Here is a 27,840-nt window from a genome sequence, read left to right as displayed (position 1 = left end):
GTACAAACTCATAAAATGGCTATGCTGAGTGATACAGTACTTCGCAGTCTCTTTGGTGGCACTGCAGGGTTCTAGACTGGCTGAGAGTGTGACCTAGTACCGTAGTTAGGCCCTTAGCAACTGCGCTGAGACATATGGTGCAGCTAGTGAGTACTATTGAAGCCCCTGTTCCCTGTGGTTACTCCTGATGAATGTTTTCTTTTCTCTGTAGCGCTATCTTTTACATAATTCCTATGTTGTGACATCACTGCATTCTCTCACTTGTGTGACATCAAGTGCTGTCATTGCTTTTGTCTTGTTTTTTCTGCTTTCCCTGTGAGGTCTCATGTACACAGTGATAAATTATATATATACACATATATGCGCTATGATATCCTGCTGCGCGTTGTCAATGTACAGTGACATCACTGTATAATTCCTTTATTACTGTACACTTTATAACAACCATACATTTTATCCTGTTGTGTAACCTCCTTGCACCATTATCACTGTATTGTGATGTCGGTGTGTGCACTAGTGAGACCAAATTCCTGAAACTTTGGTGGTTGCATTTGCAGATATTGATACAGGCCCCCTTTGTTACCATTTTATGTCTCTATTGTGCTTTTAGCATTTTGACAGGGCTTGTGGAAAACTGTTCTAGCATAAGTCCTGTGCTCAGTGAAAAAAGCTGAGTTTTACTCGTTAGCAACCTCACCAGATAAAATTGCATGAAATAGTAGAGATTTGATGCAGTGTCAAAATCAGGCGCCAATAAATTTGACACTGTCCGCTATATATAAAAACTCACATTTCTGCATGTAGCTGGTGTATGAGTCCTCTACTGCACCTGCGTATGCCTTTAATTTCATGCAGAGGTTTTTCTGCTGCATGTGGTAGACCTCCTGTGGCATGATCAGTTAATATGCTGGAAGTGTCTGGTGGGCATCTTACTGATTCCATTAAAGAGGACCTTTCACGTCTTCAGGCACATGCAGTATAATACACCGCTAGAAAGCTGACAGTGCACTGAATTCAGTGCACTATCGGCTCTCCCTGTCTGAGCCCCCGCTGAAGAGCTATGGGTGCTGTTACCTTAGCTCTTCAGTGTTAGAAAGGCATTTCAGTCAGGAACGCCCTTCTTCACAGTAGCGTCTATAGCGCTGTACTGTGAGAGGGGGCATTCCTTACCGCCCGGCTATGACGCTGAGCAGTGAGGAACAGCCCCATCCCCTCCTGATAGCACTCGTCCATAGACAAGTACTGGGTGAAGAAGTACTCGCTGGTTGTGAAGGAACGGTCTCTCACAACTATTAGGGGCAACGGTCCCTCACAGTACAGTACAGCACAATAGATGCTACTTTAAGGGGGGCGTGTCTGACTGTCAGAAACGCGCTTCTGACACTGAAGAGCTAAGGTAATGGCACCGATAGCTCTTCAGCGGGGGCACAGAACAGGAAAGCTGAATTCAGCGCACTGTCAGCTTTCTAGCGGCATATTACACCGCATGTGCCTTGAGGACGTGAAAGGTCCCCTTTAACAATTTGCCAATATCTGGTAGTTGTTAAAGGGGTTGTGTGCACTTAGTAATATTCATAGGATTTCACAGGGGTCTTGGAATCTTGTCTGACTTCTCTGCGAAGACTTCAGCTCTGGGTCATGTGACCAACCCTACTTTACTCTGTGGAAACAGGGGGACTAGCGTGGGGTCTGTCACATGACCTAGGGTCAAAGTGGCAGCACATGAGAGATGACACGTCTGGTCCCCACAGCGCTGTCAAAATGTGAGAATAGGTGGAATGAGGGACCCAGATGTATATTACAGAGTGTTTTATATGGTGCAGTGAGTAAACTCCCAAAAGACTTTATTACCCATGTAACCCCTGTAATATGTGGTTGCTCTGTCAGAGTTTATGGGAGGTATGCAAACCTAGTAGTCAGTATGCTTCGTTGTTTCTGTACCCTTCATAGACCTCAGTAGAACTTAAGAAAGGGATCACTTATTGCAAGTTACAGTGATCATCCCAGGATTTTTTTTCCTCCCCTCATTTTGACTTTCCATCCCTTTAACCCCCCCCCCCCCCCCCCCCGTTAGGAAGTCTTCCTTCAGATTTGTTGCATATTACTCTTCGGTTATCTAAAGAGACTTTTCTACCTCATGGTACCAGCTTGACACAACTTTTTCCACTGCAGAAAGTACCTTTCTTATGTACCGGTTTTGTCATTGTGATACCACTTGACCTTTTGGTACGTCTTTGCCTCACTTGGTGCCTAGTCTAAAGTGTGTACTTAAAGGAGCCCAAACCAGGTACTTTCCTAGTCTGTTATGCAGTGGAAATAGGACAAAAGCAGTTAAAGATGAGTAGGGGAGAGCCAGTGCTATGGAATGGATAAGGCAAATGGAAATGTAGAAACTTATAGGAGGAATGCAGAAGTGGCATCACCATGGGTGACCGCTGAAATGACACTGAATTGTAGGCCCTCTCAGGACGGTCACTATTGAGCTGTGAGCGGTAGGCAGTAGTAGATTTTATATACAGGTCTATCATATATCATATCATTTAAATATTATTATTACGCTGCAATTCCAAGAACTTGCTCTCAGGTAATTATTGGGAACAGGGTGTTGTCACCACGTCGCTACCCATAGTGAGAAATTGCCCATAATGAATAATTTTCACTTATTAGAACCGGTGGCAGTAACCATGTAACAGCCACATAGGAACATTTGCTTCCAATAATTGGCCTGTTTGTGCAAATGTCGGATAATGGAGAGGATGCACTTGTTAGCCATTTGTATCTTTTTTTTTTTTTTTTTTTTTTTTAATAAATATATATTGTGTAATAGATGCAAAATTACCAGCAGCACAACACCTTGGAAATACGGCGATATGCTGTGGATGATGGATACAGCTGAATAAGTGACGAAGTTTGGCAGTAGATATCGTTCCTCCCAGCTGTATACTTTATATGCAAACGTGCACTGATCTAAGCGTTATAGTGTGAACTTGCCATTACTTCTAGTAATTTTTCTATTGACCACTTTATGTGGAAATCTGCACCATCTTCTTCTGATTTCCCTGTGGGATTTTTCCAGAATCCATTTTGCAGATTTGCTGTTTCTTGACCCGACCATACACCGTTCTAGTTGTCATAGGGGCCGTTAACATCGCACTCTGATCATTTGTTTGGCAGATTTATGGCTACTAAAAACAGACAGTCAATGGTTGGCCATCAGTTTTCATCTATTTTCTATAATAATTGAGCAGTTTGTCTCATTTCTCTGTCCTAAAAAAACAAAAAAACTTTTTTGTGAGGAACAGCCATTCTGAGGGCACGTTCATACGAGGCAAGAGAGGGTGGATTTTGGCACTGAATCCTCCTCAAAATCTGCCCCCGTCACAATAGAGGTCTATGCAGACTGCTAGCGTTCTTTTTTCTGCTTGCAGTTTGTTCCCGTTAGCGGAATAAAGAAGCGAGCTGCCCTTTCTTCAGGTGGATTCCGCATCTGATTCAGCCGCGGCGTCCGTCTCGTGGCAGCACCCACCAGGCTAGGCCTATTCATTTGGGCCTACTCCAAAGCGGGAAGCCACGGCAGGCGCATTTTGTTCCTATTCTTACGCGGCTTCCCATGTCAAAATCGGGACCAAAATACACGGGGCCTGACAGTAAAAGTCTATGGAGGAGTATTGTCAGGGGGATAATTCCTCACCGCCCAGCGATGACGCAAGGCCTGCCCTCCTAAAGGTGGAGGTATATTGGTGTCAAAACTAGTGGCACTGATATCTCTGGCACCATGGTGCATACCATTGAAACTAAAAACAACAAAAAATGTATAATATACCATGCTTCTTTCAGAGGGAAAAAGAAAAACAAAAACGTGCTACTGCATTTTTTTAATTTTTTTTAATTTTTACTTTATTTAAATGGTTAGCCATCCATTAAATGATTCTGCTAAACAGATTTTAAAAATCTGATGTGACCATAGCATGACTGGCATCCATGATAGAAATATCATTTGCCAGTATTAGTGTAGCATGTGCAGCGAGTTATATACGGTAAATAATGTAGTGAATTGTTTGAGGTCTGTCACTTGTTGTACTAGTTGGGTGATTGACATTTGTGTCATGATAAATACAGAATAGAGCATCATTCATTGCATTAGGCATGACAGCAGTTTCTAGAATTTTTTATTCAATTTTCCATGTATGATGACTTTGTGAGTTTTGTATATTAAAACCATAATGTCATTTATAGGGTCGAAGCAGCAGCTTTCCTGGAAGACGGCGACCCAGAGGCGGTAGTGGGCCAGGTAGCAGAGGTAGAGGCAGATCAAGATTAAAGTCTACAACCTCTTCCATTGAGACTTTACCGGTGAGATTTGACAGTAACTTGTCTAGCTAAGAATCTCATGGAGGTAGAAAAACGGTTTGGCATCTCTTGCAAGGGGAAGCAAGCATTCGGCTTCCATGGGAAGGAAAACCGATGTTTTCAACTTCTCAGAAACTGGGCCGTTCACACTACCATTATAAATGCCCATTGCTCTCCTCCATCAAAGTATAAGAGCAACAAAGTGTGACCGCAGTAGAGTGACAAATGAAGACTGTGCCTCTATGTCTGGCCTCTGTTCCCTTTCACTCTAATGTAAAAAAAACAAACAAAAAACACAGCATGTTTGTCTATTTTTCTGGTTACGGGAAAAAAAAAACATGCATGCACAATATGCAACTTTTTTTTTTTTTTTTTTCTTCCACTAGTTAAGTAGACAAACTTGAAGGAAGTAGTTTTGGTCATGTTTTGTACGTTGGTGAGCATGCAGATGGATGGTCCTATGTCTGCATCATGCACTGTATTGCCATTTCATTTCTGTTGCTCTTATTTGTCATAGGTTGAAAACAAAGGCCATTAACAACAGTAGTGTGAACTTACCCCTAGAAAACAGTCTGTATCAATCCTAACTGTCCAGTCCAGTCAAGTGGAAACAATATCATGATCTATAAAGGCACATAGAATTATCCTATGCAGTTTATTCAGCTTGCTTTACAGCATGGAACGTTTCTTGGCGTTTCTCATTTAAATATCTAAACCACTGTATTTTCAGATGTTAGATGCTGAATGCTCTCCGGGTAAAGAGGAGGAGGAAGAGGAAGATGATACCATGCAAAACACAGTGGTGCTCTTTTCCAACACAGACAAATTTGTGCTCATGCAGGTCAGTCACTTTGGCACATAGGTTATTTTTAGTGATGAGCGAGTAGTATTCGATCGAATACGTCGCCGACATAGGAATGCGTGTAATCGGCCGAACATCAAGGGGTTAAACGCATTGAATATTCAAAGCGTTTAACCCCTTGGTGTTCAGCTGATTACACACATACCTATGCCGGCAAGGTATTTGATTGAATACTACTCGCTCATCACTAGTTATTTTGTTACTTCAGGCAATGTGCATTTCAGCAGCTCTTTAATTTTCCCTTATTTCTTGTTTTAGGATATGTGTGTTGTTTGTGGCAGTTTTGGCCGTGGTTCAGAGGGGCATCTTCTAGCTTGCTCCCAGTGTTCACAGTGCTATCACCCCTACTGTGTAAACAGCAAGGTATGCTTTATTTTATTTTTTTCTCTTCCTCCATTAAATGTTGTCTCTATTCCCCTATCTGCAAAGTTGTAATTGGTGTATATTATTCTATTACCAATTCTTCTTTTTATATGCGCTTTTTTAAAAAATTTTTATAATTTTAATTTTATTCTCTTGGTTTCACCCAGATAACAAAGGTGATGCTACTGAAGGGCTGGCGATGTGTAGAGTGCATAGTTTGTGAAGTGTGTGGTAAGGCCACCGATCCTTCTCGCTTGCTGCTCTGTGATGACTGTGACATCAGTTATCACACATACTGCCTCGACCCTCCTCTTCACACAGTACCTAAGGGCGGTTGGAAATGCAAATGGTGAGTACCGTCTTAAATAATATGGTCTTAAGTATATGCCACTGTGGAATTCTCGTATGTCAATCTTCATAACCAGTTCACTTTTAACATTCGAGTTTTAGGCTAGGATCACACTTGCACTGGGCTCGCCGTTGTTTGGGTCCGTTGGTGGACTCAAATGCCGATGTGCCCATTCGCTAAAACAGCAGTTACAGGCAGACTTCTCAGACTATATGGGGTCCATCAGGTTTCTCCTGTTTTTATAGTGAAACCGTGCAAGACTGTCCTCTGCTGATTTTCGGTGGAATCTGCAGCAGAGACTCCGAGATTTGAATCTATCCTTAAACGTTAAAAGAAATGAATTGTATTCCCGTAAGCAATTCTAGAACATTGTTTCTTTAGAGGACTGCATTATATTTCCTTTGTTATTCCAATGTAGCAGTTTATATATAAATTGACATCTGGGCGTTGGCAGTGTCACTGCACAACCTGACAGTACAACCAGTGTCAATGTGTAGTGACACACCCAGTTGACCAGGGAAATTGTACTGTCAATAAATTGATCAATTTCTTGTGGGAATAATAGAGAAGTGGGACAAAGAATTATGAGAAGTTGCTCTGGAATTGTTTCATGGAGAGACCATATTCCTTCTAACCTACGTTGAGACTTCTCACAAAGGCAGCCATTTTCCTACTCATGCACTGATGAGAGGCGCAGTCTTTGAAACTGTTGATGGGAATCTCTTCCTTCTGGAGGAGTTATACTGGCTTTGCAATTATTCCCAGATTATGCCCTTAGGTTTCTTTTAAAAACCAGGTTTTATTCTATAATGGGCTACCTTCCAAACAGTGGTGCTAAGAGCACCTCTTTATCACCAATGAGGTCTTGTTTGTATTCCTTTCAAAGTCTCAATGAACCAATGGGTAGCCATTTTTGTATATCTGTCTGTGATCACAGTTTCTGCTATTGTCTTGAAAATCCCGGTTTACTTTGAGCAGCACCTTGGTCCTTAAAGTATATTCCATCTTGATGGGAAAAAAAAAAAAAAAGGAGAGGCCGCCACAAGCAGTGAAACTCCTCAGTTGATCTTAGTAACCGATTTCTCTTGCAGGTGCGTTTGCTGCATGCAGTGTGGGGCGATCAGTCCAGGCTTCCACTCAGAATGGCAGAACAATTATACGCATTGTGCTCCTTGTGCTAGTTTGGTCTGCTGCCCTGTTTGCCACCTAAACTATATGGAGGGTGATCTTTTGATACAGTGTCAAAACTGTGATAGGTAACTAATATATTTCCAGGCTGCAAACTTGCTTTTAAGTCCATCTGTATAAAAGAAGTACTCAAGTGATCGTATTTTCCCTCTGTCATCAGGTGGTTGCATGCAGTCTGTGAGAACCTATTTACAGAAGAGGAGGTAGAGGAGGCAGCAGATGAAGGCTTTCACTGCACATCCTGTCAGCCATTCATTGTAAAACCAGTTGGTATGTATAGATCTGAATATAGTCCTTTATTGTATTTTTTTTTTTTTTTTGTTACCAGCAAATGAGCATTAAATCAACTTTTCCCATGTTTCACTAGTTCCTGTAATCCTTCCACCAAGTCCTATTAAGGTGAAAGAACCAGGTGAGTATATGTCTAAATTGTATTCATTTTGTCTGCTTCTTAGTACAGTACGTTCATTTTGTTGCTTGTACGGTCTAGTTTTTAAGTGTGTGCCTTGTGTTTGCAGAGCCCCAGTATTTTCGTTTTGAAGGAGTATGGCTGACTGAGGCGGGTATGGCCTTGCTGCGTAGCCTCACATTATCACCTCTTCAGAAAAAGAAACCAAGGCGGTCCCGATTGAGCACTGGTGGAGAGATTTTCTTGGATGGTTCAGAGCATGGTACATGTGATGAAAGGAAGGAAGGGGATGCAGATTGTGATGAACAGAAAACAGATGGTGAGCCCTGTCAGCGACAATGTCATCGTGGAGAATGGTTACATAAGCGTCTTATTTGCTGTGTAATGTGAATGTGTAGTTTCTTATAATGATTTTATTTATCATGTTAGGAGGCAATAATGAACCCATGGAGTGTGAAATTAAGACAGAACCTCCTGGCACCCCTGAGCGTGAAGTCGGAGGAGAAATGGAGGTGGTAAAAGGGGCTGAAGATGCAGACAATGTCAAAAAGAAAAGAAAACCATATAGGCCAGGTAGGAATCAAAAAACACTTTGTACTGGGAAAAAATGTATATCACTTGTGTTCAGCAGCATCACAATGTCCCATGCAAAATTGTTCTTCAGGAATTGGTGGCTTCATGATTAGACAGAGAAAAACCCACACGCGGTCGAGAAAAGGACATGCAGCTTTTTTGGAGGCCTTTCGTGAAAACCAGAACCAAGATATTCACCCAGATGATGGTGAGTGGCTTCTTGCTTCTATGTACACTGACTTTGGTTTTTATCATTGGGTATGTTGATACAGAGGAAATTGGTCAGGTAAAAAAAATCGGATTCATGAATTTGAAGCAAAGTTTGGGATCTAATTCTCATGCTGGTTTATCCTCAAAATTTGGACCAAAATCAGCCTTTAGGTCACTTCAGTGGGATCTGCAGACATAATCTGTCTGAACAATGAGCAGGATGCTTTTTCTTTTCTGCTAGCTGAAAATATCAGCCAGCAGACAGAATCCGCCTCTGCCTTCCATTGAAACAAATGGGAGGCAGAGTTGATTTTGAATCTACCTCAAAATTCACTCCAGATTCCTCTGTGAACATACCCTTACACACAGACCATGTTTTCCCCAGTCTGTATCTGCTGCTTTTCCCAGCCCAGCATTGGCTTGGTTGAAGTGAAATGGCGTGTTGAGTTTAGTTTAGCTGAGCTGTATTTGGGCTGGTAAATGTGGCCGACAGAACATATTTCCTGGAGTGAAAATGGCCCTGATCTGAAACAGCCCTTACATGACTGACTATTCACAGCTCCTCCAGAGACGCCTGCAGAAGGTGGCCAAGAACCAGCGACAACAGAGACCGATGAGAAGAAGAAGCGAAGAGGCAGAAAAAAGAGTAAACTTGAGGATATGTTCCCGGCATATTTGCAGGTGAGTCACCACGTACTTAACAGGGTTATGCAGGGGTTTATATTATAGATTGGCCTTGTGAGAACTGAAATTACTCACTTTGTAAAATACATTAATTAAAAATGTTCCCACTCTGGTTGTTAAAAATGGGGGCAGAGGAAGAACAAAAGCAAGATATTGCATAACCTTGTGCTCACAGATGCAGATGGGATGATGCAAAGAAGGTGTAAAGGCCACCAGCTCACTTCAGTGCACATAATATGGGGCAGAAAACAAACTTTCATTTCTTCTGTTCACAGTAGCATCTTTACAGCTTTATTAAAGAGTCATGGTGGGACTTTTAAAAGATAGTCTTAGCTTAACTTAAAGGGAGTCTACCATCTCATAATGACTCACATTACACTAATAACCAATATACGTATGTAGCTTTTAGTATATTTTGAGAAAAATTGTCATATGCAAATGATCTAGTTGGTGCATTGGGGAGTTTGTAGCTTTTGCAGCCATCTCATGCCTGAACCACCAGTGCAGTCTGCGTTGATATTTGCAGAAAGGGATGTGATGTCACAGCAGTGGAGGGATGTAACTCCCACTGCACTGATAGCTCAGGCATGAAAGAGGAGGGATATGAGCTACAAGAACATAAATCAGTTGCATCCTCCAGCAAGGCCATGTGTCTACCTTGAAATTTACACCACTTAGATTTACGCCAGACATCATTTATGCTAATAAACTGGCATAAATGAGTATATAAACCTGTAGGGTCTGGAGGCCCTGTGCATGCAATGCCCCTCTCTCGAATGTCTGATCATTGGGTCCCCTGTGATAAGGAAGTCATGGTACTGAAAGTTCCCCCCCCCCCCCCCCCCAGTGGACTTCTTGTGAGAGGAGCGAGCACCAGTGCGCTTGCGTGACTAGCACTCCTTTCACTTCTATAGGAGTGTGGGCGCCTTACAGCAATTGGACACTTATCCTGTGTATTATGTATTATACATTCACATACTTCATGTAGAAGATTCAGTTTTGTATTGTATAGATACGACCAAGCAAGTTCTCAGGGTCAGGTCACAGGTGTGTTTGGTTTATTTTTTTATTTTATTTTCTCCCACGGACAACACACGCTCGAGAAACTTGGTCATGTGAATAAGTTCTTACTCAGATTAACATTGAATTAATGTGTATTTTTGTTTAAAAAAAAAAAAAAATCTCTATCTATACTACTATTGTAAATGTGAAAGTTTGTGGGTTTGGATGTTTGTTCCTCAGTCACGCAAAAACGGCTGAACGGATTTGCATGAAATTTGCCACATACATAGATAGGAACCCCGATTAAAATATAGGCTACTTTTTATCCCGGTAAATGACATCACTACACGACCGCAGTGAAGGAATGTAGCTTCACACAACACTAAAGGATCTGTGATGACATCATCACAGGTCCTTGAGCCATTCTAGGATAGGATCATGCTAGGCAGTGGCCAGAGCTACACACTATTTTGTGGGTGGAGCTATATAGGATGAAGCTGGACAGTGTGAAAGCTGATGAAAATGGAGTCTCATGGCAGATTGGGAGATTACAGAACATGCAGGATGTGTGTGGGCAAGAGTAGTATATCGGGTGTAGAGTTTCAGTGAGTACGACGGGGAATGTGTTGTTGTGCCTCTGATGGGGATGGGGGGAGAACGCGGGAGCAGGTGGATCATCCACAACAGCAATTGGCTAAATATAAGTGGCTCAGTGCCAACACCAACTTGCAGATGAAGTCGCGAGCATATGCTAGTATATAATATGTATGTAACTTTTTTTTTTTTTTTTTTTTTTTTTTTTTCCCTCCACAGGAAGCGTTTTTTGGCAAGGAGTTGATGGAGCTCAGCAGGCAAGCACTTCTTGCTGCTCGTCCTGTAGCACAAAAGGCCAAGAGTGTGCAGAGTATTCCATGCCCAGCATCTGGAGCTGCTCCGACCCCACAGTTGCCCCAGCAGAACATGGGTAACAACTAACTCCACTTTTTGAACAGTTTTACCAACACCTGAGTAGTTGTCTCATGTAAATCTGAAATGTACTATTTTGGGTCTAAAAACTGTGTGATTTGGTTTGATTTTTGATAGCATCATTTCGCTAATTTTGTGACCTTTAATGACATTGTTTTAACAGTGGAGACAACAGCTGCCCCTAGTTCTACATTGCCTCATGAAGATTCTGACAGCAGTGAAACCAAGCAGGAAAATTCAGGTTGGCAGTACAATAGTTTTTCTCCTTTCTTGCTATGTAGAAGGTTTATGCATGTCCAATAAATATGTAATCTCTTATTTCAAGCATGCCTTTTACAAATTGTTCAAGCATTTCCTCCTTAAACATTTAAGTTCCTTTTTTTTCAGTCCTATTATTTGCAAATTCCTGCCTGATACCCCTGCAGTTTTTAAGTGTTAGCCTACTATATGCAGGCAGGCATTGTGCCAGTCAATTGGCCGTTACATATATGACATAATGCCCGGTACCAGGTCAAACCTAGTATAGGAAAATCTAATGCCAAAGAGGTTAAGCAGCATCCCTGTGCCTTTAAAGAGTACCTTTCACCGCTTCCACCAACTCCAGGTTTTTACATCCTTTAGTAGGTGCTGCTCCACTAGTTGTTAACCCGCTGGGATGTTTTTCTAGCCCTTACCATTCCTGAGCAATCAGTGCAGTGCAGTTTTGGTTCCTGTCATGATTATGTTCACTACTGTCTAGTGAGAGAGTCCCTGGCAGGAACAGGTAAGAAGGTGCGATTGCGAGCTCTTACACTTTCTGCCTCTGGACTGTATCAGAACTCAAAATCTTGCCTACACCTGCCTACCACCACCCACTTCATATTATCAAGCCTAACTAGCAGTATCGGACACCCAAATGAACTGCACTCATTTTTTAGTAATGGGTGGGTTAGAAAAAAAAATTCAAACTGTGCCAAAATCTGTGGAGTGAAGCCTGGGATGAATGAAAGGACGCAAACCATACCTAATGATATTTTCAGAGGGGACTAGGAAGTGACTCTCGCTAGTATGAAAAGTACAAACCGCAGTTTTGTTAAAAATACTATGCGCCATAGTGAAGGTGCACCAAACATATTATAGGGTGTGTGTCTTAATAAATTGAATCTTTTGCCAAAAACTCAAATCAAATCTACATCAGCTTAGATGGTGGGTGAGTTTTAGTGTATGCCAGTTTCTGGAGTACATTGTAATACATTTGCTGCACCGCCGGAGGCCACACCCTCACCCGGCACAACCATTTTTCAAGTAATTTAATTTTTCTGGCACAAAAATCTAATTGTGAAACTTGTACTACTACTGCTAAATTCCCCTAATGTGTACAAATGGTAGTAAACAAGCTGAATGTTTAAGGTGGAAATACACTTTTAATTATATATTTATTTTTTTGGGAAAGGGGTTAAAAAACTAAATTAAGTAAAATAATCCTTGTCAATATGTTTTGTCAGCATGAGCAAAACGTGTTTTTATAAGGAAGGAATAAAAGGTTAATCTTTCTACATTTAAAGAACTATGATTCTTTGAGTGCGGATTTTGGCTAGAGTATCTCTCTCCTTTCCTTCTGCCTGTCTTCTTGAGACATGTGGGCACCGTTATTTACCTGCCCTCCCCTCCCTGCAGAGGATGCATCAAAGACCGAGGCCCTGAGTGTTGCTGTTGCTGCTGCTCACACTGGAGAGAGAATTCCCATGCCTTTGCCAGAGGGGGCCTTCGGCTCGGATCTGGATAAAATCTCCATGGAGGGTTGGTCTCTCACACTTGCCCTAAGTTTCCTTTATTTTGTTATTTGTTGAGTATGCAGTGGTTGGTGGTTCCTCTGCATCAGGTCTCTGCAAACCTTCCCTTGCTGCACATCAGCTGTCACGTTCCCCTATGTTGTAATGTGACTCTGTATTGAGTATTGCTGTACAGCAATATGTCCGTGTTCTGTCTGGTTGTGATAGTCTAATGAAATGATTTCCAAACCTCTCTGCTATGTTTTCTGGTTGCATTTTAGTTAAAGCGAATAGCACGCACCCATAGGAATGAATGGAAGTGGCCGGCACGCAGACTTTGCCAGCAGGCGGCTGCTTAACCCCCTGTGTGCCGGCCACTTCCATTCATTCCTATGGGTGCGTGCTATTCAAAACGGTTGTTTCTATTAGTACTCACCCATCTCTAAAATCGAGCGCACATTCAGAGATTTTTCAGTACATTTTCTGTCACTCTGTTTTGCAAGCCTAGACTAGAAGACAAACCACATTCTTCTTTTTACAATTGATGCTCCGCCTTAACTTTTTTTTTTAAAGGGGTTCTCCAGGAATAAGAACACCATAAAAATTCCTTATTTATAAAAAAAAAAAAAAAAAAAAAAAAAAAAAAAAAAATTTAAAATGCTTTAGTTAGGGTAAGTTCCAAATACTTTCTGGCTTCTTTATCCTGTATCATAGACATAGCTGCCCCAAAATTCTATCTGCGACTTTGTCCAACAGACTGAGATGGTATGCATACAGCCGTCGTCCTGCATACGTCAACGTTCTAGGACTGGTTTCAACAGTATGAAGGCGGCGGCGATTATGTTAATTTAACCCTCTGATTATCCCATAGAGAAAACAAGCATCCCTTTAAAGTCAATTAGTATTTATTTTATAATTGTATGTTATTCCTTTACTTATGATTATCCTGTTCCTGGAGAGCCCCTTTTAACTTAGAGGTTGTGAACACCTTTGCACTTTTTTTTTTATTTTTTATTTTTTTTTTTAATTTTTTTTAAATAAAGTACCGTATTTTTTGGACAATAATTTAGGAGGAAGGGGAAGGGGGGGGGGGTGCGTCTTTTACTCCAAATGCATTTCCCCCCTCCTGCTGCTACCAGCTTCCAGGTCTGTAAAGATGACGGCGGCTGCTCTGCTGCAGAGTGGTCACCATAGCTACTGGGTCTCTGCTGTATTGTACAGCAGAGACCTGGAGCTAATTCTCTGAATCCACTCTGATTGCTGGCATTACTATCTGTAAGCCCCACCCAAACTGCCCCCTTGGGCCACTGGGTACTTCTCAAGTTGCCGGCCGGCTCCTGAGTGGCGAGATCGCAGGAGCCGGCCTGTTTCTGTGACAGCCTGGAGCCTAATGAAGGCTCCTAGGCCTGTCATAGTAATTAGAGATGAGCGAACAGTGTTCTATCGAACACATGTTCGATCGGATATCAGGGTGTTCGCCATGTTCGAATCGAATCGAACACCGTGTGGTAAAGTGCGCCAAAATTCGATTCCCCTCCCACCTTCCCTGGCGCCTTTTTTGCACCAATAACAGCGCAGGGGAGGTGGGACAGGAACTACGACACCGGGGGCATTGAAAAAAATTGGAAAAAGTCATTGGCTGCCGAAATCAGGTGACCTCCATTTTAGACGAATAGTGGATTTCAAATCCGGGTCATATGAGAATGTGAACTTTGTGACTATGAGACAGGGATAGCTGTACAGGCAGGGATAGCTAGGGATAACCTTTATTTAAGGGGGAATGTTATTAAAAATAACTTTTTGGGGCTCTATCGGGTGTGTAATTGTGATTTTTGTGAGATAAACTTTTTCCCATAGGGATGCATTGGCCAGCGCTGATTGGCCGAATTCCGTACTCTGGCCAATCAGTGCTGGCCAATGCATTCTATTAGCTTGATGAAGCAGAGTGTGCACAAGGGTTCAAGCGCACCCTCGGCTCTGATGTAGCAGAGCCGAGGCTGCACAAGGGTTCAAGCGCACCCTCGGCTCTGATGTAGGAGAGCCGAGGGTGCACTTGAACCCTTGTGCACCCTCAGCTCTGCTACATCAGAGCCGAGGGTGCGCTTGAACCCTTGTGCACACTCTGCTTCATCAAGCTAATAGAATGCATTGGCCAGCGCTGATTGGCCAATGTATTCTATTAGCCTGATGAAGTAGAGCTGAATGTGTGTGCTAAGCACACACATTCAGCTCTACTTCATCGGGCTAATAGAATGCATTGGCCAGCGCTGATTGGCCAGAGTACGGAACTCGACCAATCAGCGCTGGCTCTGCTGGAGGAGGCGGAGTCTAAGATCGCTCCACACCAGTCTCCATTCAGGTCCGACCTTAGACTCCGCCTCCTCCAGCAGAGCCAGCGCTGATTGGCCGAATTCCGTACTCTGGCCAATCAGCACTGGCTAATGCATTGTATTGGCGTGATGAAGCAGTGCTGAATGTGTGTGCTTAGCACACACATTCAGCTCTACTTCATCGGGCTAATAGAATGCATTGGCCAATCAGCGCTGGCCAATGCATTCTATTAGCGTGAACTGAGTTTGCACAGGGGTTCTAGTGCACCCTCGGCTCTGCTACATCAGATTGCTACATCTGATGTAGCAGTGCCGAGTGTGCATCAGATGTGTAGTTGAGCAAAACTGACTCAGCACTGCTAAGTCTCTGCATTCGCATAGGAATGCATTGGCCAGCCTTCGGCCAATCAGCGCTGGCTCTGCCGGAGGAGGCGGAGTCTAAGGTCGGACCTGAATGGAGACTGGTGTGGAGCGATCTTAGACTCCGCCTCCTCCAGCAGAGCCAGCGCTGATTGGTCGAGTTCCGTACTCTGGCCAATCAGCACTGGCCAATGCATTTCTATGGGGAAAAGTTAGCTTGCGAAAATCGCAAACTGACAGGGATTTCCATGAAATAAAGTGACTTTTATGCCCCCAGACATGCTTCCCCTGCTGTCCCAGTGTCATTCCAGGGTGTTGGTATCATTTCCTGGGGTGTCATAGTGGACTTGGTGACCCTCCAGACACGAATTTGGGTTTCCCCCTTAACGAGTTTATGTTCCCCATAGACTATAATGGGGTTCGAAACCCATTCGAACACTCGAACAGTGAGCGGCTGTTCGAATCGAATTTCGAACCTCGAACATTTTAGTGTTCGCTCATCTCTAATAGTAATCTTAGTATTGTGGCTGGTCTATGACCCGCTTCAGTAATAATGTATAGGATCTCCCATAGACTGCGATACAGTTATATTACAGTCTATGGGATTTGGGGGGGGGCTAATAAAATGGTATATTAAAAATTTTTTAAAGTTCTAAGTCACCCCTTTCCTTGGAATACATGTAAAAGTAGAAAATTACTGTGAAACACATACACACTTGGTGTTCCTGTGTCTGAGAAAGCCCGGTATACAAACTTAAAAAATATTTTTCTGTATGGTGAACGTCATAGCAGGAAAGAAAAATCAAACTGCCGTTTTTTTTTTTGTTTTTTTTTTCTCTCACTGTTTTGCCTCTGATTTGAATATAAAGTTATCAAAGCAATAGACATTCCCCAAAATGGCATAACTAAAAAGTACATCTGGCCCCGCAAAAAGGATGTCCTATACATCCCCATACAGCTGCAGGGTCACCTGTCCATGTGGATTTGCAGCTGTTGCTAAGTATTGACCACACCCTCAGGGGTTAACTGACATGCAAGAGTCTGTCGTCTCTTACTTACTGACTAGAGGAGACAGACTCTTGCATGTTATTTGACCACCGGGGGTGTGGTCAATACTTATCCCCCAAGTAAGTTTGTAGAATCTGTGTTCCCTACAATTAGAGACCTAGTCTAGGGAGTTTAGCCCAAGTATCTAGGGGCCTAGGAATCCAAATTCACATTACCACATTCAACTTAATATAGGGTTAATAGATAACCTGTTTATGGTTTTTCCCTATCAGCAGGAATAGTGTGTTTTAATTGTTTGTGCCGATTTTAAACATAATAATAAAAGTTAATTTTTATGTGCTAATTCCCATTTCAATCCTCAATTCATGTAGCATTGATACCCTTTAAATAATTGACTTTCCCACAGAGCCAAAGTACTGTTAAGTGAATAGATCCTTTGACTTGTATGGGTCATGGACAAGAAGCGCTCTTGTAAATAGGCAGTGAACAGTATTAATCCCCCCCCCTTTGCTCCCCAAGCTCCCTTCCTTCAGCTACCAAACCAAAGATAACTGTGATATGTGTCATGTGTCTTATGGTTCACATTTAACACCCACCCCAGCAGTCCTAATGCATGTACACTTTATTATTTATGTATTTATAGTATGATCTATATTTAAATAAAAAAAATTGTGGGTTCTTTGTACTCTTGGTATTATTAAAATGGTCTTCAACATCCTTGTTTGTGGTCTGTATATTTGTTCTATTATATACACTTTTTTGTGGTTATTTTGCACTGGTTTATTCCTAATTGTAAATCGCTTATTTTTTTTTACCTCTTCTATATGCCTGCATGTTTAAATAAGAACAATTTTGACTTTGTTTTGTGATCGCAGAAATTCCCAAGATGGAGAGTACAGACATTCAGCAGCTGCTAAAGGATGTGCTTGGTACCCCTGAGTGTGAACAACCTGTAAATAGGCCAGCTGGCAGAATTGAAGGGCACATGGCAACTGGTTCTGTAACCCAGGGTACAAGACCCTTTATTCCAGGCATGCCAGGTCAGTTGTTGGCATTCATATACCATACTTTCAAGCTGCTAGGCTGGTTGTGTGGATGGCATATTGAATTTTAACAGGAGAATTGAGTGAAAAGAAGTACAACGTGTTAATGAAAAGGCTCTTTAATATGACTTTTGCGACAAGAAGATTTGTGTAAGGAAAAAATCTGCAGGATATATGGAAAATCTAACTCACAGAGAATCACGATCCATATAAATCGTGTAAATTTCTTATAGAAAAATATCACAGAAGGGCACTGACACTGACCGCCCAAGAAATTTAAAACTTGACTTTTATTTGTTTGTTTAAAAAACCAAACTAAGATAAAAACTGCTGAAAATACCCATTCGGGTGAATACTATTTGTGAAATCCTACACACAGAATTTCTTTGAATCATGCGGGGGAACCTGTCTTTGACTCGTCCCTAGAGACTGAGAACAACCTCACTCCCTCATACACATGTTCTGCGGGGTATAGTATTTCCAGGCTGTGTCCACGGGACCTTACACAAGGCTCAGCGAGCTCCCCCTCCTACCCTCCGAGGTTACTGGCCTAACGCCACGCCAACAAAGGGATTGGAAGGACTCACTGGCCAGGTCACCTATTTACACAGCCGGTATATTTCAACTCCCGCACTAGCTAATAATTTCTGACCCTACGCGTTTCCTCCTTGTATGGATTCATCAGGGGTCTCTTAATGTAGATATCACAGTTTAAAAGCAGTCACAACTGCTCTTTCAGCGGTATAATGGGCTGACCGCCAGCAGGACCGCCGCTCCACATTCAGCGGTGAGTTGCCCTGCACACACACGGTCTTTTACACCTCTAGCCCTTCCCACCAAGATCACTTCATCCAATCATGATGCGGTATAAGGCACACCCATCTACGTCACAAAAATTCTTACCCTGTTGGGCATCCAATCAGAGTGTGACAAAAGATCCAACCCTCTCTTGAAACGTTCCCCACGTGCTTTTGCTACACACATGCGTCAGTACTTAGATACTGTGAGCGCACTGACGAAATGTCATTCCAATCTCGAACAACTGCGCATGTACTCACGGGACACCTAGACACATGTATAGACCGACACATTCCTCTTAACAGCCGGCATCCTCACGCATGTGCAAGAACTTTAACTTTAATCCAAACATATGTCCGTGTCTGGCGCATGCGCGATAACTTAGACTACATGGATAATGTTCTTCATATGTCTACTTCTCACGCTTGCGCAAGATCTTAGACTCTATCTTCATATATCCAGCATACACGCGCGAACTTCGACTACGTGGATCTCCTCATATAACATTTCTCCGATGTATCTTACCAATGCCTATGCGAAGTATGACACTTGTTATTCATATCACTACTCTGAATAACAACTTTAGCTGTTTAACCCTACCGTAAGCCAAAAATGCCTATTTTTCGGGTTCTTAAATGCTAGACTTGCAGATACTATTATGCTACTGTCCCCAACAGGGGGTACCTTATTTTAATAAAGCAACATTAGTGTGCCTATACCCACTTGATGTTTGATTTCGAGTAGAGACTTCTAAAGAAGTGAGAAAACAGCAACATTGTTGCTGGACAAAATTTTGTATCACAGATCATATACTGATCATTAAGAAAGGACAATTATGCCTACATGGTTTCCTTCCAGTTAACCCTTCACACATCTCTTCAATAATCCAGAGGGGGTATAACACTTCCTCAAATACAGAGCACCCTGAAATTATTCTATAAAACTGGTGAACTCTAACTGTTCATTTAGACCTTTTGGTGACAATGAGTCCAATCTTTAGATCCATTGGGCTTCCTTCTTTAAAATAAATCTGTCCCAGTCACCTCCTCTTGGCGGTGGTTTTACCACCTCAACCACTTGTACTTTCAGACCTGTAACATCTCCCAAATGCACTGTACAAAAATGGCGAGCCACTGAGGTGTCCCTTTCTGCTTCAATATCACAAATGTGGTCCCTAATTCTCCTCCTCAGCTGTCTCTTGGTCTTACCCACATAATTAAGTGGGCACGGGCAACTGAGGAGGTAGACCACCCCCATCGTGGAACAGTTTGCGAACTCCCTGCATTCAAATGATGCTCCCGTGGCAACACTCGTAAACCAAGATCTGTTGCAAATGAAAGGGCAAGCAGAACATCTACCGCATTTAAAGGATCCCTTCGGTCTTCCTTGGGACAACCATGTTTCCTGTCCTGGGTTATGTGGCAAGGCACTATGGACCAATCTATCCTTCAAGTTTTTTCCACGTCTGAAGGTTATCATTGGATTTTTCCCAATCATTTTTGTTAGGTCCTGATCTGCCTCCAGTATCCCCCCAGTACTTCTGTAGGACTTTTCGCACTTCTACATGGTGTGTGTCAAATGTCCCAATAATTCTTATCGGACCCTGTTCAGACTCCTCCTTCCTCGGTACCAACAGTCCACTACGTTCCGTCCCCCTATCAAATGCCCTGGTGATGACTGGTCTGGGGAAGCCTCTCTTTAAGAAGCGCTCTGTAAGGACCTTAGATTCCGTCAGAAAATCTGCATAAGACGAACAGTTCCGTCTTGCTCTTAGGAACTGACCTACCGGAATTCCCTTCTTAAGAGGGTCCGGATGGCAACTCTGCCAGCTTAAGAGATTGTTTGTCGCTGTGTCCTTCCTATGCACCGTGGTGCTAATCCTCCCATTCTCCTGTCTCCTCAACCTGAGACCCAAAAAGGTCACGGAGTTTCTATCAAATTCTGCCGTGAACTTCAGCCCAAGGTCATTTCTGTTCAGATTTTCCACGAATCTATCAAACTGACTCCTGGTTCCTCTCCATAAAACCAGAATGTCGTCTATGTATCTGATCCAAAGATCGATACATCCAGACCATTCCATGTTTTCTTCTGAGTGGACTACGGTTTCCTCCCACCAGCCGAGGTACATATTAGCGTACGTGGGGGCCACAAGGGGCTTACCCCGCTTAGGGGGAGGCCCATTGTATCGCAAATAGGTAGTATGACCAAGAATGCCAGCAAATACCTGGATACTATTTTAAGACCATTTGTACTGGGGCTGGCATCCTATACTAGGGACAGCATGGAGGTGTTGAATAGGCTGGAGGGCGTAACTTTGGATGAGGAGATGTCCTTCGCATGCCTTGACGTGGAAGCGTTATATTCTTCAATCCCCCATGAGAAGGGTTATGAGGCCATCCATTACTACCTGAGGTCCAGAAGGGTACAGCTGCAGGATCATAATATCTTTATCATGAGGCTGTTGAAATTTATCCTGGAGAGAAATGTCTTCACATTTGAGGGGCGGACCTTCCACCAGCTGAGGGGAACAGCGATGGGGAGCCCGGTGGCCCCCACATACGCTAATATGTACCTCGGCTGGTGGGAGGAAACCGTAGTCCACTCAGAAGAAAACATGGAATGGTCTGGATGTATCGATCTTTGGATCAGATACATAGACGACATTCTGGTTTTATGGAGAGGAACCAGGAGTCAGTTTGATAGATTCGTGGAAAATCTGAACAGAAATGACCTTGGGCTGAAGTTCACGGCAGAATTTGATAGAAACTCCGTGACTTTTTTGGATCTCAGGTTGAGGAGACAGGAGAATGGGAGGATTAGCACCACGGTGCATAGGAAGGACACAGCGACAAACAATCTCTTAAGCTGGCAGAGTTGCCATCCGGACCCTCATAAGAAGGGAATTCCGGTAGGTCAGTTCCTAAGAGCAAGACTGAACTGTTCGTCTTATGCAGATTTTCTGACGGAATCTAAGGTCCTTACAGAGCGCTTCTTAAAGAGAGGCTTCCCCAGACCAGTCATCACCAGGGCATTTGATAGGGGGACGGAACGTAGTGGACTGTTGGTACCGAGGAAGAAGAAGTCTGAACAGGGTCCGATAAGAATTATTGGGACATTTGACACACACCATGTAGAAGTGCGAAAAGTCCTACAGAAGTACTGGGGGGATACTGGAGGCAGATCAGGACCTAACAAAAATGATTGGGAAAAATCCAATGATAACCTTCAGACGTGGAAAAAACTTGAAGGATAGATTGGTCCATAGTGCCTTGCCACATAACCCAGGACAGGAAACATGGTTGTCCCAAGGAAGACCGAAGGGATCCTTTAAATGCGGTAGATGTTCTGCTTGCCCTTTCATTTGCAACAGATCTTGGTTTACGAGTGTTGCCACGGGAGCATCATTTGAATGCAGGGAGTTCGCAAACTGTTCCACGATGGGGGTGGTCTACCTCCTCAGTTGCCCGTGCCCACTTAATTATGTGGGTAAGACCAAGAGACAGCTGAGGAGGAGAATTAGGGACCACATTTGTGATATTGAAGCAGAAAGGGACACCTCAGTGGCTCGCCATTTTTGTACAGTGCATTTGGGAGATGTTACAGGTCTGAAAGTACAAGTGGTTGAGGTGGTAAAACCACCGCCAAGAGGAGGTGACTGGGACAGATTTATTTTAAAGAAGGAAGCCCAATGGATCTACAGATTGGACTCATTGTCACCAAAAGGTCTAAATGAACAGTTAGAGTTCACCAGTTTTATAGAATAATTTCAGGGTGCTCTGTATTTGAGGAAGTGTTATACCCCCTCTGGATTATTGAAGAGATGTGTGAAGGGTTAACTGGAAGGAAACCATGTAGGCATAATTGTCCTTTCTTAATGATCAGTATATGATCTGTGATACAAAATTTTGTCCAGCAACAATGTTGCTGTTTTCTCACTTCTTTAGAAGTCTCTACTCGAAATCAAACATCAAGTGGGTATAGGCACACTAATGTTGCTTTATTAAAATAAGGTACCCCCTGTTGGGGACAGTAGCATAATAGTATCTGCAAGTCTAGCATTTAAGAACCCGAGAAATAGGCATTTTTGGCTTACGGTAGGGTTAAACAGCTAAAGTTGTTATTCAGAGTAGTGATATGAATAACAAGTGTCATACTTCGCATAGGCATTGGTAAGATACATCGGAGAAATGTTATGAGGAGATCCACGTAGTCGAAGTTCGCGCGTGTATGCTGGATATATGAAGATAGAGTCTAAGATCTTGCACAAGCGTGAGAAGTAGACATATGAAGAACATTATCCATGTAGTCTAAGTTATCGCGCATGCGCCAGACACGGACATATGTTTGGATTAAAGTTAAAGTTCTTGCGCATGCGTGAGGATGCCGGCTGTTAAGAGGAATGTGTCGGTCTATACATGTGTCTAGGTGTCCCGTGAGTACATGCGCAGTTGTTCGAGATTGGAATGACATTTCGTCAGTGCGCTCACAGTATCTAAGTACTGACGCATGCGTGTAGCAAAAGCACGTGGGGAACGTTTCAAGAGAGGGTTGGATCTTTTGTCACACTCTGATTGGATGCCCAACAGGGTAAGAATTTTTGTGATGTAGATGGGTGTGCCTTATACCGCATCATGATTGGATGAAGTGATCTTGGTGGGAAGGGCTAGAGGTGTAAAAGACCGTGTGTGTGCAGGGCAACTCACCGCTGAATGTGGAGCGGCGGTCCTGCTGGCGGTCAGCCCATTATACCGCTGAAAGAGCAGTTGTGACTGCTTTTAACTGTGATATCTACATTGAGACCCCTGATGAATCCATACAAGGAGGAAACGCGTAGGGTCAGAAATTATTAGCTAGTGCGGGAGTTGAAATATACCGGCTGTGTAAATAGGTGACCTGGCCAGTGAGTCCTTCCAATCCCTTTGTTGGCGTGGCGTTAGGCCAGTAACCTCGGAGGGTAGGAGGGGGAGCTCGCTGAGCCTTGTGTAAGGTCCCGTGGACACAGCCTGGAAATACTATACCCCGCAGAACATGTGTATGAGGGAGTGAGATTGTTCTCAGTCTCTAGGGACGAGTCAAAGACAGGTTCCCCCGCATGATTCAAAGAAATTCTGTGTGTAGGATTTCACAAATAGTATTCACCCGAATGGGTATTTTCAGCAGTTTTTATCTTAGTTTGGTTTTTTAAACAAACAAATAAAAGTCAAGTTTTAAATTTCTTGGGCAGTCAGTGTCAGTGCCCTTCTGTGATATATGGAAAATCCTTTTAAAATAAAATTGGTGTTCCCAGTCACAGCTATTTGAAATCTGTTAACTCATAGGCAAATGGATCTGTTGGAGCGCTGTTTCAGATCACCTATACTCCATCTTTTTACCACAATTATGTATATATTTTGAAATTGTGGAGGTGAGAATATCTTGAGTGGGGGGAGGTTAAATAGTTGAAGCAGATGGTTAAATATAATGTATTACGTCCATAGTGGTACTCCTATTTCTTCTTACCATATTACTGCTTTGAGCCCGTTTTGGGTGGAGATGAAATCGGAGATAAAAATTACTGACTCAGACTCTGCCTTCAAAATAAAACAATTAACCATTTTTGATTATACACCTAATTATATAATACAGTTTGATACATATTTATTTTCATAGGAATTCAGTCACTGGTTTATTTTTGAGAATTAAAGGAGCTTTGTAGTTCCTGTCTGGCTTTGGCTGTCAGCCATTTATGCAGGAGTAGCGCGGTGGAAAATACTATTTGGAGTAGGGGTTTGTACGTTATTAGAACTGTTAGTGCCAGTAGGCTGGTGCAGAGCCATTATTAGGCCAAGCCCATGACCAGAATACTACCAGATCTGTGTTGATGGCAGTCTTTGATCAGCTCTTGGGACAGATGTGTTTGCACAAACACGACTGTTTCTTAGATTAATACTACTTCAGTCTAATGACACTTTTATTAATGAAATGTTATATCATTTGGAAACAATCCAGAATCTAGTCATGCCACCAGTGGGCAAGACCCATGTATTAGTTTCTTAGTATTCAAAGCCCTTTTCCTTTTCAGGCGTGACCCTTACTTCTAACGTTCAGATGGATCCTTTTTCGCAGTCTGGTTTCTTGGACTCCAGGTAGGGTTAAGTGATCACTACGTATATGCATTGTTTTTTTTTTTAATTTATTGCCATTTTATGTCCACATCCTTTACGGTTTTTTGCAACGAGAAAAAACTTCAGCATGACCAACTGCATATGTGGTTTTGACATGTGGCACCACAATGTGGTTTTCTGAAGCTGGCCTATTGTAGAAGAATATATTTGTACAATTGAAACAGATGTGCTTTTTTTTCTTTTTTTTAAATCTTTTCTTCCTTGCCATATATTATATATTTTTTTTCTTCTCTGCAGTAAGGTAAACTGATAGAGGTTTTATTCTGTTTTGAAGACTCAGTCCTCATAACAAGACCTATAACAACTAAAATATTTAAACCAATGGCACTTGACTTTATTTCAGTCTCTTCAGTACAAAAATGATCAACATATAGAGGGTACGGTAATGCAGAAGTTAGGCTCTGTTTACTCTACCATTGTAACTTCTAGTTATAACAAAAATTATATGCAGTGCTATTCTTTCCATGAAATATGCGGAGACTGACAGCTAAGGCATTGAACAGAGCCTCTGAGTGACGATACCATTAGGGTGAAGGGGACAGTAACTATATTGCAGTTAATGATGGTGAATGTTGTCACATTACGACCCTCAAGTTGCTATGACCTGACATTTTGCACAAATCTGGTCCTGCTGGATTCTTTTTTTCCTTGACCACATTCTCTATAATTAGTTGCAACCGGCAGCGTGACATTTGCAGTCTTGCCACATTGCAACATATGGACGTGTAGCCTTAACTTTACACTGTACAGATTGTGTAAGTCAAATGAAAATTGAGAGGTTGATGAGTTTTATTTTAATCTGGTAACGCTTTTAAATTCTCTATACATAGGGACAGGGGTGGTTTGTTTAGTCCTGAGCACTGTGACACTGACGGCTCATTGACTACAGCCTCTACCCCCACCACACCTACTACAGAGGGAGAAAATGATGGTCTTTCCTACAACCAGCGCAGCCTGCAACGTTGGGAAAAAGATGAAGAGTTGGGGGAACTTTCTACTATTTCTCCTGTGCTTTATGCAAATAAAAATTTCCCTAACCTTAAAAAGGACTATCCAGGTGAGTTGTAACAGATGTCATTTTTACAGCGAAAGCATTATACAAACAAGTCAAGAAGTTGAGTGGCTTTGCGATGGAGTCACTGTTTAAATATGGATTGTGGCTACAACAAACGGTGCATAAATGAATAGATTAGTACAGGCAAATATAAGGAACTTATATCTTGTAGAGAAATGGCTCTTTCTGCTCTTATCAGACTGCTTCCTCTGCCTTTCACTCTGAAAATTCTGCTATATATGTCTTAAGACAGACTGCAGATCACTTGACTTAATTTACACATATCTATAGAAGTCTATGGACAGGGGGGAGTGAGTAGGAAGTGCAGGAGCTTACAGAAGAAAGGTTTCTATTTAGTTTCCGCATCAGACATTATATATACTGCATGTTCCTGGGTCTGTTTTTGAGTGTGATAGATGGTTATAGGAGCAGATTATCCTTTTCTTACAGTGAACAATGTATGGCAGCTACTTTACAAAAATGGTATTTCTCCTCATGTACATGTGCATAACAGCGTATCCTAAATGGTAACATTAAATAAAAGAATGCCTTAAAGCTAATCTACTCTTTTGACTTGTTAGATTGGTCGAGTCGCTGCAAGCAGATCATGAAACTGTGGAGGAAAGTACCGGCTCAAGACAAAGCTCCTTATTTGGTGAGTGTTAATTTTATTTTATCTTTGTTTCCACAACAGGAGCCAGCACTGTAGGACATTACATCCACATTGCTTAGTATTATGCCTGCCTGCAGTCACCAGTAGAGGGAGACACTAGCTAGTTACATAACGTAAAGGGTTCATGGCTAGATCAAAACAGGTGGCTTCTTTTTAAAGCAAAAAGTAAATCATGGACAAAACGAAAATGGATCTAATAATTCCATATAACATCCTAACATTTTATGAATGAGCATGAATCATGGTCATCTAGTGTATTTGTCACTTTATAAGTTTGCTAACACAATCGCCAACTTTAATGGGTCAGTTAACCCTTTCAATGGCCTGAACTTTAAAAGGAGTATCACCTGCCTGAATGGTAGCAAAGTGTGAAGAGGCTGCAGATACATTTCTAGACCCAGAATGTGAAAGGTCTGAAGTGAAAGTCTGTTTTTAAAAGTGCTACAAATTCCCTGGATAGACTTAACCCCTTAGCGACCCTTGACGTAACTGTACGTCATGGGTCGCATGTGGATGTATGGAGCGAGCTCACACGCTGAGCTCGCTCCATACACGGCAGATGCCGGCTGTATAATACAGCCAGGACCTGCCACTAACAGCAGCGGTCGGTGCCCGAGCCGATCGCTGCTGTTAACCCTTTACACACTGCGGTCAAACGTGACCGCAGTGTGTAAACGGCGCCGGCGGCATGGGCGCCGCCATGTTTCGCCGATCGCCGCCCTCCTGAACGTCACAAGAGGGCGGTGATCGGTTGCTATGACAGCCGGAAGCCTATTGAAGGCTTCCAGGCTTGTCTCTGCACTAGATCTATTAGACGATGCCAGAGGCATCGTCTAATAGAAGTGCTGCGATTTTCCTATTCACTGCAATACTGTAGTATTGCAGTGAATAGTATGAGCGATCAGACTCCCTAGGTTTCAAGGTACCTAAGGGGTCTGATCATAAATGTAACAGAAGAAAAAAAAAAGTTTTTAAAAGTATTAAAAAAATAAAAAAAATATAAAAGTTCAAATCACCCCCCTTTCCCTAGATCAGCTATAAAAGTAATTAAAGAACATTAAACATAAACATATTAGGTATCCCTGCGCTCCACAATGCCTGAACTATTAGAATATTAAAACATTTATCCCGTACTGCGAACGGCGTAGCGGCAAAAAAAATAAAAACAGCCAAAAAGCGTTTTTTTTCAACACTTTGCCTCCTATAAAAAATTGAATAAAAAGTGATCAAACCATCGGATCTTTCCCCAAATGGTATCAATAGAAACGTCATCTTGTCCCGCATAAAAAGACACCACAACCAGCTCCATACATGGAAATATGAAAAAGTTACAGGTGTTAGAACATGACACAAATTTTTTTTTCTATTTTGCAAACTTTATCATTTTTTTAAAAGTATCAAAAAATTTCAAATACTATATAAATTTGGTATCACCGCGTTTGTACTGACACGTAGAACACAGGTAACATGTCATTTGTACCAAACAGTGAATGCTGTAAAAATTAAACCCATAAGAAAATGGCGCAAATGCATTTTTTCTCCAATTGCGCCTCATTCTGAATTTTTTTCCAGCTTCCCAGTACATTGCACAGCATATTGAATGGTGCCATTACAAAGTACAATTTGTCCCGCAAACAATAAGCTATCATGTGACTCTGTGAACTGAAAAATGAAAAAGTTATGGCTCTTGAAATGTGAGGAGG

General features: G+C 42.3%; 1 protein-coding gene across 4 annotated transcripts in view; it reads left to right on the top strand.

The window, feature by feature from the left end:
* The window catches only part of KMT2D (lysine methyltransferase 2D), a 108,007-nt gene that overhangs the window by 34,109 nt on the left and 46,058 nt on the right, over positions 1-27,840 (top strand). For 2 of the 4 annotated variants that reach the window (XM_075265553.1, XM_075265552.1), the window contains exons 12-29: positions 4,237-4,353; positions 5,081-5,191; positions 5,471-5,575; positions 5,743-5,924; positions 7,016-7,180; positions 7,273-7,382; positions 7,480-7,524; positions 7,631-7,840; positions 7,951-8,094; positions 8,186-8,302; positions 8,864-8,985; positions 10,804-10,954; positions 11,120-11,197; positions 12,613-12,735; positions 17,281-17,445; positions 24,308-24,371; positions 25,241-25,467; positions 26,046-26,119. In XM_075265553.1, the coding sequence (XP_075121654.1) occupies positions 4,237-4,353; positions 5,081-5,191; positions 5,471-5,575; positions 5,743-5,924; positions 7,016-7,180; positions 7,273-7,382; positions 7,480-7,524; positions 7,631-7,840; positions 7,951-8,094; positions 8,186-8,302; positions 8,864-8,985; positions 10,804-10,954; positions 11,120-11,197; positions 12,613-12,735; positions 17,281-17,445; positions 24,308-24,371; positions 25,241-25,467; positions 26,046-26,119 (2,310 nt within the window). The remainder of the gene's footprint in view (positions 1-4,236; positions 4,354-5,080; positions 5,192-5,470; positions 5,576-5,742; positions 5,925-7,015; positions 7,181-7,272; positions 7,383-7,479; positions 7,525-7,630; positions 7,841-7,950; positions 8,095-8,185; positions 8,303-8,863; positions 8,986-10,803; positions 10,955-11,119; positions 11,198-12,612; positions 12,736-17,280; positions 17,446-24,307; positions 24,372-25,240; positions 25,468-26,045; positions 26,120-27,840) is intronic. The other 2 variants (XM_075265554.1, XM_075265555.1) reach the window with 2 other exon arrangements.

The sequence above is a fragment of the Leptodactylus fuscus genome, chromosome 2 (genome assembly GCF_031893055.1).
Source record: "Leptodactylus fuscus isolate aLepFus1 chromosome 2, aLepFus1.hap2, whole genome shotgun sequence".
NCBI lineage: Eukaryota > Metazoa > Chordata > Amphibia > Anura > Leptodactylidae > Leptodactylus > Leptodactylus fuscus.
Note: the sequence above shows the minus strand (reverse complement) of the source record. Positions and strands in the feature narration are given on the sequence as shown.